A 15,410-nucleotide genomic window follows, 5' to 3' on the forward strand; every position below is an offset into this window, starting at 1 on the left:
TTGAGCGAGGTTTGCCGGGGAGTAGTCATATTTGGATAAAAATTGATCCTTGAAAAGCTGATCTTTTTCTTTATTCAATAGGATTACAAATAGGATATTACCTTTTTCATGCTATCTAGATATGATAAGTTCCCTAAGACTCCTTTAAGGCCACATAAATTATCAAACAACATTTAGAAAACAAGGTATATGAAATCATGCAACAAAAAGTGTAAGTTTATTCAGGATACATAGAAAAATGATATCTCCACCTCGCGTCCTCTCGACGAATAAAAACCTTTCTTGAACTTGTCATCTTTTAACACAAAACAACCCAGTCTTATTTGGAACTAAAGTAGGAAACCGCGCAATGCTCAGCTCTTGTCATAATTTCTCTCTGTTTTAGTCCTCCTTTTCTTTACCTTCTTTCTTCTGATCTGCTACTGAGGAATCTGTATAGAACACCTTATAGCTACGAAGAGGCCGCTTTTGGATGTATGACCTTATGAGATCAACATAGAGAGGGAATTGAATTAATGCAAAAAACACCACGGGTATGCATGTTGCCGCATATATTGGAAGTGCCGCATTCTTGAACTTATCACGGAGGACAAAGAAATGGGCAGCACAGAATGAGATCAAGATTGTGGTTATTGATGCAAAAAGCGAAGTTAATCCAAGGAGCAACTTTCTTGGCAAGTCTTTCTCGAATTTATTGTGTTGGCATCGAGATGTGAGGATAGCCAAGAAAAACACCAGGGCCGTGACAGAGAAGCAAAGAGAAACAAGTGATGATACAGAGAACACGTCAAAAGCAGGTTGATTTTCAAAGTGTGGATAGCCACTGTCATCGGGACCGCCTGGGATTTGGGAAGACGTAGCAAATGCAACTGTAGCAATCAGTGCTGCAATGACAGAGAATGATTCGGCGGTTTTGACGAGCCATTCAGTTCCATCTTTGAGTAACGTTGCATGCGTCTCTATGAAGACCTGTCTTGGTGTCTGACCTTTCTTGTTATAACGAACATATGACTGTCGTGGCAAAGTTTGCTTGACATACTGCATTATGATAAGAAAATCTTTACATGTTAGTGTATTTTTTTGATGAAAATTTACATGTTATGTATTCAAGTTAGAGATCATTACGGTCCAATGTCTTTCGGGGATATAACTTACAAAATAACCAGCAAATGTATAGGTTTTGTGTATTTAAGTATAAATATACATATAATATGCATATTGTATACATAAATATACATATAATATACATAATCAGTGCATATGTTTTGTATATTTTTATTAACGACAGTCATTAATTTTGGCCGACATTCCAAAAAAGGAAAAAGCCCTTTAAAGATAATCCTTTGTGATATGAAGAGATGGTTGGATGTTAAAGATCTCTTACCTTGTACCACTTCCTTTCGCCTTGCAACTGTAGAGCGGAACCAGGGATGCGCCACACATCCAGCTTCTGGAACTTTGCGGCTAGGTGCAGCGCATTGTTTCCTTCTTTATCCACCTGATAAAACACGTGCTTTGGATACTTTTTTCGTATTAACCAATTATAGACCTCTGTTTGCCTATGCTCTACAGCCAAAAGCAGTAGGTTCTTCTTTTCAGAGTCCGTATCTTGAATGGCTATTGGGAATTCTTTAAGGATCTTCTTTACCATCTCTAGAATACCCATCCTTGATGCCACTAATAAGGGTGTCTCCTTGGTCGGTTTGGACAACTCTTTAGAGTCCGTATCTTGAATGCCTGTTGGGAAAATTTTAAGGATCTTCTCTGCCATCTCTACAATACCCATCCTTGATGCCTCCTCTAATAAGGTTGTCTCCTTGGTTTGCTTGGACGACTCTGTATTTAGAACTATAGTTATTCTAGTTGCTTTTAGCTAACGTATAGCTTCTGATTGATAGCCCGTTTGGTCAAGTTTCTCCAAGATCAGAAGTGTTTTTATTCCCCTTTAAAAGAGTTTTTTTTCCTTTCAAAATAGTGTTTTTTTCCTTTTTCAGAGTTGAGGTGTCGGGGGCCAAGATTTTAGGAGAAGAAAAACTGCTATTGAGTAAAAGCAGAAGTAGAACTTGTTTTTGAGAAGCTGAAGAAAGTAGTTTTTCCCCCAAGTATTTTTTTAAAGCTCTTTGGCGAAAATACACTTAGAAGCGCTCTTATTTTTTAAAAGCTTGGCCAAACACTAATTGCTGCTTAAAAGTGTTTTTCAAATTAATTAGCCAAAAACAAACGACTTGTCATCAAAAGTACTTTTTATTTTCAAAATAAGGTGATTTTAGAAATTTGGCCCAGCAGACTATATGACTGCTGTAAAAAGAAGAAAATTGATCATAGTTTGGAAATACTAGAACAAATTTTCAGCATTTTTACGTGATAGATCTCGAGTTGTTAAAATTGCAAAGTCTTGATGACACATAACAAAGTTTTTTGTGCCACACAAGTAGTACCGGAAGTAAAAAAGATTCTTTACCGGACTTGGGATCATCTTTCTTTTTCTCATCTGTGCTTGAAGTTCTCTGGTCTTCGTCCTCTTTATCATCATCCTCAACTATTGGGGGAGGTTTTGTAGGAGGTGCAAGGACTTGACTATGGTGGTCCCTATCTTCTGGCTTTTCCCCAGTACGTTTATTGAATTTGTAACGTTCTTCTTTCTTAATCATCAACTCCATAATTTGAACTCCCCTTTTATTTTTCTTTTTTGTTTCCTCTAATTTTTTAATCCTTTGGAGTCCTGCATGCAACAAGATTTGAGACCTGATGACATGATGTGGAAAGAAAAAAAAGAAAAAAGAAAAAAAAAAAGGAGGCAAACTAAGTTTCAGAAATTACTTCAAATTTAAAATATGAAAAAAGATGGGCCTTTTTTTTTTTTTTTTTTTTTAACTCAGTCCCTTAGATGTTCAATTTGTTGCGATAGATGGGACTGTTGAAGGATCATTTATGAGGGTCTAGGCCTTTGAATTTGTCAAACCACCTTCTTTCTTTCTTTGTCGTAGAATTTTATGTTCTAATCTACAACTGTTAATGTTTGTTTGGGAAGGAAGAGAAAATATATTAGAAAGTGTGGAAGCAGAACATATATCAGAAAGGAATGAGAACTACATTCTTAAAAAGAATAGTAAGTCTGATTCTGTTAGAATTATTATCGTTGCACTCAATAGTTAAGAAATCTATGCTTAATAAAAGAGAAATTTCTAAGAATAATTCTTACCAATACCCAATACAATTAGCACAATCTTCATTAGACATTTGAGAAACTCGATAAAGATGCTGTAATTGGGTGGAAACAATTTGCCGTTTATCTTCCCTTTAGCTGAAATTCCAAAGATTAGTTGTTAGCAGAAACATGTTGGAGAATTTTGTGTATTTTTTTTTCAATGTTCTTCACATAGAAAATGTTCACATAACTTGGAAACAAACTGACAAAGGAGCTCAATGCTTTTAGTTCGACAGAAAATCAGTATGGTCGTATATTTTGTTGTCTTTTTGCTAATGTAAAATCTTATAGTGGGTAGAAAGTAGGTTCACATTAGTTGCTCCAGTAGTATCTGGATAGAAAAGAGAATTAGTCTTTGAATGTGTAAAATTCTTAGTTACAAAGTGCCAACATTTAAACAACACTCTCCTGAGGAGATGCTCAAATCTTTTGGCAGTTCATTGTCAAAAAGAGATTGGTGTACTTCTTAACTCGACAAGAATGAGTTAATAAATCGAAAGGTTCCTGCATTATCACACACACATCTTCTTCTTGATATTTTATGTGCATGTTTTGATGAATTATATCTAATCATCATAGTTTGAGGTAATACCTAGTTTCAACTGCAGTATACACATGTTTGTGCATTCACCTTTAATCGGAGGATTCTCGGGATCATATTGACAATCGCTTTGATGGTCTAGGTGTGAAGAAAAAGAAAAATAAGTTAGTACTAGTAAGAGTTATCCTCATGGAAAAATATATTTCATAGCTTTTGCCCCTTAAGTAACCTGATAAGTGCATATAACCTGATAGCTGCATTATCACACACACATCTTCTTCTTGATATTTTATGTGCATGTTTTGATGAATTATATCTAATCATCATAGTTTGAGGTAATACCTAGTTTCAACTGCAGTATACACATGCTTGTGCATTCACCTTTAATCGGAGGATTCTCGGGATCATATTGACAATCGCTTTGATGGTCTAGGTGTGAAGAAAAAGAAAAATAAGTTAGTACTAGTAAGAGTTATCCTCATGGAAAAATATATTTCATAGCTTTTGCCCCTTAAGTAACCTGCTTAAGTGCACATAACCTGATAGGTTTATTACACATCACGTACCTTGAGACATCTTGTCTTGATTCATGTTAGTAGTATCTGAATAGAAAAGAGAATCAGTCTTTGAATGTGTAAAATTCATAGGTTTTGTGTGCATGTTTGGATGAATTATAAGCAATCAACTAATCATCATAGTTTGAGTAAATATTTAGTTTCAATTGCGGTATATATGCATGTGTCTGCATTCACCTTTATTTGAGGGATTCTCGGGATCATTTTGACGATAACTTTGATGGCCTTGGTGTGAAGAAAAAGAAAATTAAGAGAAAATTAAGTTAGTACTAGTAAGAGTTATCATGAAAAAAAAAATCATAATTTCTTGCCTCTTATATATGCTCAAGTCCACATAACCTGAAAGGCTTAATACACAATTACGTACCTGGAGGCACCTCCTCTGGATTCACATTAGTTGCTTGAGTAATATTTAGATAGAAAAGAGAATTAGTCTTGGACCATGTAAAATTCTTAGGTACGAAGTGCCAACAAGACACTTTTGAGGCGCTTGAATAATTTGGTTAAACGCTCGAATCATTTGGTTAACATGAATGAGTTAATAAAGTAGAATGTTTCAATATGAGTTAATAAAGTAGAATGTTTCTATCTGATCACGTACCTTTAGACTTGTTCCCTTGACGCCCAAATTTTTTTTTTGTAATATAATTTGGATAGAAAAGAGAAAATCAGTCTTGGTAATGTAAAACTCTAAGGTAGAAAGTGCCAAGAACAGTCTCTCAAACACTTGGTTAGACCATTTTCATAAGGAGATTATGCTGTAAATCTGCTATAAATCTACCCACCTCGAAATTTCTGAGCCTGATACCGAATTAGTTCCAAGAACTCCACCAGTGTTTGGTAGTTCTCTGGGAGATAACTACCGAGTTTAAGTTTTGAGTCGTCCTTGTCTTCAGGTTTATATGTCATTAGCTTTAGCTCATCGATATTTATGCCTGGAAAAAAGAACCCAGTATTAGCTATACAACCTCCACAAACGATGAACGTGAACCAACATGCTAAAGTATTGGATGTTTATGACTTACAGAAAACAGTAAATATGCTAGACTGAGATAAAGGATAAAGAGACTTCTAATGAACAACATGGAAATTCGCATTGGGTGGTGTAAAAACCACCGGTGTATATAATTTAGATCCATGATAAGAATGCTTATCTGTGCCAATCTTTGACAAAAAAGACTAGATTTACACAACAACAACATACCCAGTATGATTCCATAAGTGGGGTCTGGAGAGGGTGGGCTGTACGCAAACCTTACCCCTATCTTTGCGGGGTAGAGAGGCCGTTTTCGATAGATCCTTGGCTCAAGAATTGCGTTTCCAAATGAATTGTAATCATTGATGCATCTTCTTGATGCTTTTTTAATGCAACAACTTACTTCATAATAATAATAATAATAATAATAATAATAATAAAGAGTAAAAGGCTGTGATGAAAATATTGAAGAATATTTGATGAAAAAAAAAATCGAAGAAAATAAAAATATTGACGACAAAAAAGGTAAAGATAGCCAAAGTAGAAGAAACAACAAAAATTGAAGAATAAGATAATGATAGAATAATTGGAGTAATAATATCGGTAAGGAACAGACAGGAGACTTACAGTAATAGATAATGCTATCTATGAACCGAAAATGGCTGCCACTTTTGAATACTTGAGGCATCCTGGAAAGGAAGTGTAGAGGAGACATGCCCTCTGTGTTGTAATAGTTGACAAGTCGCGGATAGTGATGTATTATCTGAAAAGCCAGCTCTGTTACAAGAGAAGTTGTTAATACTATTATCCTGATCTATAAAAAGAAGAAATTATAAACATATACAGTCAAATCTCTACCCTCTCCAGACCCCACGTGATGGGATTTCACTGGGTTGTTGTATACAATCAAACCTCTCTAAAACAATATTTCACTATAACATTCATATTTTCTGTTGAACCAATCTTGCATGTATGTTATATTATATATTCTCTATGAAATAGAAAATGTGTGTGTGGTTGGGGCGTAGGGGTGGGGTAGGTAAGAATTTTTTCTTTATTTTTTATAATATTTTTACAAAAGTAAAATAAAATAAATGAAATAAAAAATTAGGGGGTTGGCTCTTACCAAAGTACTCGCCAGAGATGGCGGCGTGTAGAATGTTATCCCCATCTTTCCTTCTACAAAGTTCAATTGGACCTTCTTCTTTTTCATCTTGAACACACTTATGTAGGTAGAGAAAAGCTTCTTGCATACCCAGATAAGCAGTTATGAATAAGGGGGTTTCCCCTTCTGAATTGGTCTCCCAGATGAGAATAGGGTCTGTTGACTTTACCAAACACTCGATAATCGGGACATTCCCGAGTTCTGCTGCAAGGTGAAGAGGTGTGTTCCCTTCTTTATTCTTCTGTTTTAAGATACCTAGTCGATTTTCCGCTGGTAATCATTTTCTCAATACAAGTAAGATGAGGATGCTGTAAAGAGTCATCTCGATCTGGATTGTAAGAAGAGATAGCTAAGTGAAGAGCAGTATCTTCAGATTTGCTGAGTTTGGATTTACGGAGAGACTTGTTTTCGATGTACAGTTTCTGAACTTTTGTCCAATTTTTCTCCATTGATGCATTAAATATTTCATCTTCAATTGTTGGTTCGTACTCAATGTCGATCTTCTCTACCTCAGATATTTGAACTTCAATTGCTTCGCCCTCATTGTCGATCTCCTCTGTAATTTCTATGTTTCCGTCCATTGGCACTACTTGTTTTTGCAGATTGTGTTGATGCCACTCACCAGTCACCAATGGATTCTATATATACTGCTAGGAGAGACGTATTGTTAACAAATATTTCTTTACAAGCCTCTATGCTGGTGCATGTGTAATGGCTCTTCTAGTACCCAAAGTAAAGTATTAAAGAATCTAATACTTTACTCTGACAGTGTAAGATAACTTTTGCCACTATGACCTAAAATAAAATTTAGCTTATATACACCAATAATGTAGAAAGATTCACATTATCAATATAAAAGAAACGTTTTTTACGTCGTCAGTGCACTTAAGTTAAACTCTTAAGTGAAATTGGTGATCCGAAAAATAAGGCAGATAACTTCATACAACAGGTTTAGGTAACCTAATAGTGTAAAGATCTTACATATTTCCCGTTCATATAATTTAAATCCATTTTTAGGCAATCACAAAATATGCTCGTCGGCTGATTAACTTTAGACTGGGTTAAAAGCCAGAGTAGGTCGAATACAATTGAAATTGTGATACATAATTTACTTAATTAAGTCTTCAACACCCTCCTTCACGTGGGGGTATGGGTCAAGCATGTGAAAATTCATAAGAACAAAGGATGGCTGTGAGACTTGAACCATGACTTTTGCTTTCTCTAATACCATGTTGAATCGTGTGACCATCTTACCTTAAAGTTTAAGCTATTACAAAGGTTATACTTTTATTTACTTAATTATATCTTTAACATTGTGCCCAAAAATCCTCACGTCGTGTACTAGCTTCTGGGGTAAGACAATTCACATGATGTTAGAGCTAGATCCATTTGTATTCCTTAGTTTACCTAATGTTAGGATTTTATGTTATGTTGTCAATGCACAAGATGTCCAGTCCTAGGCACGAGGGGAAGGGCGCGAGTGCTAAGTGTCCCACATTAGTCAAAAAAACGAGTTGTTATCTTCTTGTACGATCTTGGTCAATCCTCGCTTCATGAGCTAGCATTGGGGTCGCGAGTTGCACGCAAGGTCCATTTCCTTTATTCTTATGTCATGCAAAACACAAGGGCAAGACCTTTAGTCATTTTGTTTGCTTCTTGCTGCTATCACCAGGCATCTCTCTTTTGCTTTTGCCTTTATTCTACACAAGAATTTTTACCGATAGAAACTCTTTTATTTTTTGTCCTGCTTTTACCGCAAGTCTTCTTGCATTTCAATATTTGTACAAATCCTACCATTGTTTTTAGACATAACAACTTGTTACTAATACTGATTTAACCTCACATATATTGATCTAGTTAACTATACTCATTTGATTAAAATTATCTCTATATGTTGCAAAACGCGATTATTATATTATAGTCTTGCAGATGCTGGAATTCCAGAAGTTGCCTCCTTTAGTAGTTGAAAAATCTAGAGATTCTTATAGCGGTCTATAACCAAATAGCTAGCTTGATTTACTGTTTACTTTTCCTAGCCAATATACATGCACTATACACTGACTATATACCGTTACATGCATATTATACATCTGCAACCTATTTTTAGTTTAAGCGGTTGTGTGAGCAACTATTTAGATTAATTATTTTTTAAATGATATCTATTGACAAGAACTATATAAAAACAAAAATTTATTGGGTGACAAGTATGAATATGCAAATTGTGTGACTCGTGAATTTCATGGGAAGTACTGTTTTATTTTTAAGTTGTTAATCCATAACTGTGCGGGGCCAAAACTTGACTTTAGACTTGAAAGACATGCATTTTATTTTGTATTATATTCTTTGCTCAAATGTTATGTTATTCTCCTTTTAGTTTTCTTTCTCTACATTTTCCTTTACTTTGAAGTCATTCTTCAAATAGTATGTAAGCTTGAACTCTCTGGTTGCACCTTTTTCTCCTCATTGTTAGTAGTTTTCTCTTGTACATTACAGTTTACAGCCCTTTCTTTTCTGCGATGTAAAGAAAAAAAGGTCAAGGAGCATCCATCTTATCAACTATTTTGGTCTTTTAACGAAGGAGCGATGCAAAATATTTGTTACTGACGAAAAACATTTTTCAAAAAATGTTTTTAGGAGTTTGGTTGGAGAGAAACGCCTTTTGGTAAAGCATCCATAGATACATAGGCGGATCTAAGATTTGGAGGTGGCGGATGCTACAATCTTCTTCAATGTACATCTTGTTAGGAATGTATATTTGGGTCGGGTTCAACTCTTTAGTTTATTCGGGTCAACTTAGTAGGCTTTTTTTATTTGCAAATATGAAAATTACATCTGAGGAATCAGGAAACGAACATAATTAACATCTTAAATAAGGAATCACACTCATTAAAACCCATTAACAATAGAGGTAAAATCAACATTTTCACCAAGGGACTTGCATCTCTTATGTATATTAAAAAATGAATTTGTACAGGTAAAATAATATCTTCAATAAGGGAATTACACCAGTCAAAATAAGAAAAATAATAGAAAAACTCTTCAATAGTTGAATACTCCCCATAAGTAAATATAGAATCAGATAAACTACAAAGTTCTCAAAAATAAATCATAAATTTCATGTTTTTTCTAAGCAATGCTTACGAAATTTCCATTACAATTTAAGTAGTAAAGTTGAATTGAATTTAACACTTATAGAATAACATAAATTTTTATAATACACTCCCTCTGTCTATTTTATTTATCCATTATACTAAAAATATATGTCCACTTTTACTTGTACGCTATATAGTTTGAAAAACCAACACATAATTTACCATTTTATACCTATTTTACCCTTATTATTAAGTACTTCAATTCATTTCTCGTTTTATTTATTGCTTATTAAGAGTGTCTCAGGTCAAATATAGACAAGTAAACATGGACGGAGGGAGTAATAAACAAAAGAAATTGTAAAAAAAAAAATGAATTTTGATCTCAATCCAAAATTCCCATTGAGACCCAAGTTTTCGATTTATATACTCACAGATTTGAGACTAAGAGAAATACTTAATTTAAGGGATTTTGAAGTTTCTATTTGTGTATTCTCACTAGAGATCACAAATAAAATAATAGAAAAGAGGAATATCAATATAAATAATAAAAGATAAATAGAAAATAGGGAGGGCCGAAAAGGGAATTACTGGTACAAAGGAAGTAAAAAGTGCAAAGGAAAATGGGAGTCGAAATATGTTCAAGATAGATTCAAACTTGTGTCTATCAGCCGTGATACCTTTGTCTAATTTACGACTGAGGGTGGCAGGATCAAATATTTAACTTAATTTAAGCAAATTACAACATAAGTATATAAAAAATTTATTAATTGAGGGGATGCCATGCCACCCCATGGTAAAGGGTGGATCCGCCCCTGCATAGATAGTCAAAATAATGTTTAGAAATTCGATGGTGGTTTAATGAAATTATTGAGTATAGTGATATGAAGTTAACATCGAGATAGTTACGAAGGAAAATGTCTTTTGCCCAAAATATGGGAGATCCCTTTTCTTTCTTTTGGTGAAAATGCAAACATATACTAGAAAATAATTTTTTTTATGACAAGGGCCCGCAGCTGCTACCTTTTGGGTGCACACAGGGTAAACCCCGCCCGCAAATCACACTTGAGAGATAACCGACACCGCGATGATATATAACTTTTCTCAAACTTAGTTTTTCGCGAAACATTATAGGGTACTCTCTGTTTAGTTGCTCTTTTTTCCTTTTGGAATATTTATATGTTAACATCAGTATTATCCTTTTTACAATTCTTGATGTGAAAGAAAAGAATGAATATAAGTTTTTGAAAGTTTCTTTACATTCTTATAAGTTACATTTCAACCGATTTTAAAGACTTTATAGATTATCAAATACTTGATGAGCCAAAAACTCTAGCTTTCTTCATCACTGGGTAAAAATGATATTTCAGTATTTCATGTTATATTGAAATATACTCGTTTCAGTCAGCTAAACAACAACAATAACATAACCAGTATAATGCCACGAAGTGGGGTCTGGAGAGGGTAAAGTATACCCAGACCTTATCCCTACCAAGGAGGTAGAGAGCTTGTTTTCAAAAGACTCCCGGCTCAAGAAAAGCAACCACATCAGTCTGGAAAAAGAAATTATAGCAGTAACAAAGTCATGTTAAAATATTAAATAAAGCATGACAAAACAATCTGGCAAAACAAGGTAACTAACACAAAATCATATGCCAGTCGAGGTACAAGATGTTGACACCCAATTTTGTCCCACCTTTCCTCCAAAATACCTATTTTTCGCTTCTAATATTTTGACAACTTTAAAAAATAATTATTTGCATTTTTACTATAATTAGCTTTTATTAATACCGACATTTCATTATCCTGTCATTATCTTTTACTACCGTCATTACTACCATTATTATTATTATTATTATAATTATTATTATTATTATTATTATTATTATTATTATTATTATTATTATTGTTTTGTTACTATTATTATTATTACTAGTATTATCATAATTATCATTTCAGCATTTTTTACCATCTTACGCACACGCATCGCATTTATCTTCGCATAATTAGATACCAACATTTACTTACTGTTGAATTTCAAATATTATTGCACTGCTATTATGACGACATATAATTTATTATCCGAGTATTAGTAATTCCACATTTTATATTAAGTAATTTAAATTGGTCTTTATTTAAATGTAGTAGCCCAATCAACTCATAAACATTTTTTGACCAGCCCATATTTTGATCCCCAGTCCATGTTTTATTGCACTAGCCCATTCATTTAATACCCTGTCCAAAATAAACTGATCCAGCCCATCCTAAATTATACCCGACCCGCCCTTTTCATTTAACAAGGAACCATTAGGGTTCCTTGTTCATTTCCCTCATCTTCATCGCCGCCCCTCCCCCACTCCCTTCTCTCTCTTCTGCTTCTTCCTCTTTTCTCTCTCTATCCCACGCTCCCCTCTGACACCCCCACTCTCCTCTGCCGCCTCCACTCCACCATACCCTGTCCCCCACGCCACTGCCAACCCCACGTTTCCACTTCGTCTTGTCCCCCCGCTCCTCTCTCTTCTTCACACAAGAAACCCTAGCTCGCAACTATAAATACCAGTCCTTGCATCCATTTTCGGGGGATTTTTTTTTGAGATTCAGGAAAGTTACCCCAAGAACAACAAGTTTTCCAGCCGCAAAAACCCTCCCTGAAAAGCAGTTCTTCAGCTTTGAATACCCCTGAAAATATCAATCCCTAGTCGCACGAATTTCCCTTTTGAATACTAGTTTTAATTTTCTAGATATCGACTCAAGCATTAAATTCTTTTATGTTTTGCCCCTTATTATTCGTTTTGAATCCGAGCATCGCCAGCCCGGACTTGATAGTCTTCGAGGTAGATCGGAGACTCAATGCCTCACTTCGCTGCACCCGAAGAAGGTAATTCCCCTTTTCCCATTTATTTTGCATTTTCTGTTTCCTCAGTTACTATGTGTTAGCTCAGTTTTGCCATTTTGTGATTAAGAATGTTTATGTGATGAGTTAGTTAGCTAAATAATGTTTGTCCTGTGTTAGTTTATTTTACTGCCCCTATGGGATTTGTGTGTGTAGTTTGGTATCTACATATGTGTTAGAATAGACCTGTTCTAAATAAGAAATACCCATGAAATCTGTAGTATCAAATTAAGTTTAAATCGCCTGCTTCACACAAAATACTATGAATAATTTGTTTAGTATCCAGTTGTCGGATTTGTTGGATTTTGATATAACTGTAGTTTCAGATTAGTTTCTTCCTATCATTTCACTTTTCTGAAAGTTTCTGATCTATGTGGGAATATGATGTGGTTATAATCTGTGTTTTTGGCGGGTTTCACGTGGGTAAACACCTCAGGTGTGATTAGTTTCTTTTGCTAAGTGTCAAGGCGTTAGCTGTGTTCTAGGATGGTATGGTGGTAGCTTTTAATTACTAGTTCAATAACTGCTTATGTGTGTTGGTTGTCATTCTTAGTTAGTTATGTTCGTTAATGGTTGCAAGCATGTTTAGGCGTATTAGCTTTTTAGCATTGTTTCGGGTTCAGCCGTATTGTATGGTTTAGTTGGTAATCTTCGTCTCCTTTTAGTTTTATTGTTTTCTTATGTGTGTTTTAATTCTTTGCTCGTTTGTTTCGATTTCTCGCTTAATACAGTTGGTTAGTATTCAACAGTATGATCTCATGTTAGCCGCTTAAATGGTTTGCCTCCATGTTTCGTGTTAATGTTTTAAGGTAGTTTGAAGTGTTAGTTTCTTGCATATTTAGCCGCTAGTCTTTATCCCATTATGTATATGATTCAAGTATAGTAGTGTAGTTCAGGGCACCTTGAACTATTTAATCTGTTATTTGTTTGAAGTATTAATCTGTCAGGAAGTAGATCTCTGTAGCATGTTCTGTGTCTATCGTTAGCCATATTTATCGATTACATACTAATCTTTTCCTTTCGTTTTTTATGCATGACCACCGCGTGCGAGTCCGAGGAACTCGTCTTCTTCCGCATTCGATGTTGGGCCAAAGCCCAACAAAACATTCTATCGAGTCAGCCCCCGTCAGCTGTGTAAAATGATTCTGGGCCGAGGCCTTTAACAGCAGCAACAGTGCACAACAATCGGCCTGAAACGGGCCGATCTATTTAATTCCTTTCCTCCTCTATTTTATGCTCCGTTGTGCATTTTTGCTTTGGTATTGAATGACTAACGCTTTGCCTTGTTTCGTTTTCTTAACATTAGATGAATCCTAGCGGATTAGCGGGGATAATGTTAGTAGTAACGGGTAGTTAAATTTAAAGGAGAAACCAATAGTTAATTCCCTAGGTTTGAGTTCTTATGTTAAAATTATTCAAAGTCATCTTTTATGCAAATTATTATATTTTCTCTAAATCTTATTTTAAGCAACGTTCTTATATTTTCCTTAAAACTTTAACAACCTTTCTTAGCCCTTTTCTTAAAATTCAAAGCTCCCTATTTAGCATTAATTAATTAACTTAAGTTTGGCCGGATAACCGTAGTTAACGGATTCTAAAGGATGCCTAACCCCTTCCCTTTAGGATAATATAGAACCCTTACTCAGAATCACATTGGTTAAGCAGACTATTAACAGAGGTTTAGTTTTAACTTTGCCTTAGTTAACATTTAGGTGTCCTAATTCACCATTAAATTAATTAGGTGGCGACTCCTTAAAATAAAGCAATTTAGGAATCACCAAAATGTTGTACTCCGCTTCAACCCGATTAAAATGGGGTATAACAGCTTGGTTCTAACCATAACAAACTTAGGTTGATAATTAATTTGTTGGATGTTTGGTTGTTTTCTTTATGTTTGCTTTTATTGTTGCCTTGTTTGTTTCTTTTATGTTCTTTTAAGTGATTGCTTTATTATGTGAAATTTTCTATGTAATAATATGTTACTGTTTTCCTTAAATTGGCATTCCGGTCATATTTCCTCCACTTCTGGAAAACTCACACTATCACACGTACACGCGAGGTGTGTTTTGCGCACCCGCAATTTTTTTTTCGTAGAATCCAAATTTTAGGAGAGTTGGCGTATGCGCGGGGTGCCCGAGTAACGGGGACCGCGTAGCCTTCTCACTCGAGTAGTCCGCTCGGGAACCCTGTGTCTAGTAAGCCAAATCTCAGAAAACCTTAAGATAGAGCTTTGCCACCAATTTTATTAACTCATGCATGCATAAGCCTTAGGTGGGTCAGTCCCTGGTATCGACTCCATAATTACGAAACCTACCAAATTGTCGACGGGTTTCATAACCCAACGACCAACAAGCATACTATGTGTGACGTGATAATGATAGAAGGATCAAAGCCTAACCACGACATGTCGATTTTGGGAGTCATTTATTTTTGTAGGAAGTTTTAACATCCCCAAGTCCTGAACTTTTCAATTACGTCGCTTAAAACAAAAAAAAAGTAATAAAAAAAAATCTTGTAAATCGAGTTCTTGAATTATCGGAACAAGTAAATATTTTGAGTTTGAGTTTAGTTGTCGTCGTTGGTGAAAAATAATCTACTCGACTCTCGTCGCCCTTGTCGCTGCTCGACAAAAGGATAATTCCTAAAATCCCTCTTTTAATTCGCTTTTTCTCCAATTCTGTGATAGGATAATGTTATGTGTGTTCTATTTTTTTTAGACTTATGTAGATTTAATTATGTATAACAACTTCAAATCTTGATGACTGTTTTGGTTTAAACTTGACAGATTGGCAACACCTAGGTTAATTTGTATGCTTGATTCGATTAGTCGCTACATCATAGTTTAGTTCCTACTTTCTGCCATGGTGATTAGCTTAAAAGGAAATTTGATTTGCAAAGATTAGTGTCATGACATGAATATTACTTGCAGCTGTTGACCAACACTGTGTTATGATAGGTGTGAT

At 34.9% G+C, this 15,410-nt stretch overlaps 1 protein-coding gene across 1 annotated transcript; it reads right to left on the reverse strand.

Annotated features, from left to right (window-relative positions):
• Positions 1-30: 30 nt before the first annotated feature.
• LOC132604379 (uncharacterized) lies at positions 31-6,561 on the reverse strand. Its single transcript, XM_060317867.1, has 11 exons — positions 6,427-6,561; positions 5,928-6,077; positions 5,110-5,259; positions 4,502-4,549; positions 4,316-4,351; positions 4,092-4,178; positions 3,801-3,887; positions 3,203-3,304; positions 2,462-2,722; positions 1,385-1,836; positions 31-1,038 (listed from the first exon to the last, which is right to left on the reverse strand). The coding sequence occupies exons 1-11, from the start codon at positions 6,551-6,553 to the stop codon at positions 382-384; spliced, it is 2,157 nt and encodes a 718-aa protein (XP_060173850.1). The 5' UTR covers positions 6,554-6,561; the 3' UTR covers positions 31-381.
• Between the last annotated feature and the right edge of the window lie 8,849 nt (positions 6,562-15,410).

This window comes from Lycium barbarum, chromosome 7, assembly GCF_019175385.1.
Source record: "Lycium barbarum isolate Lr01 chromosome 7, ASM1917538v2, whole genome shotgun sequence".
NCBI classification, from domain to species: Eukaryota; Viridiplantae; Streptophyta; class Magnoliopsida; order Solanales; family Solanaceae; genus Lycium; species Lycium barbarum.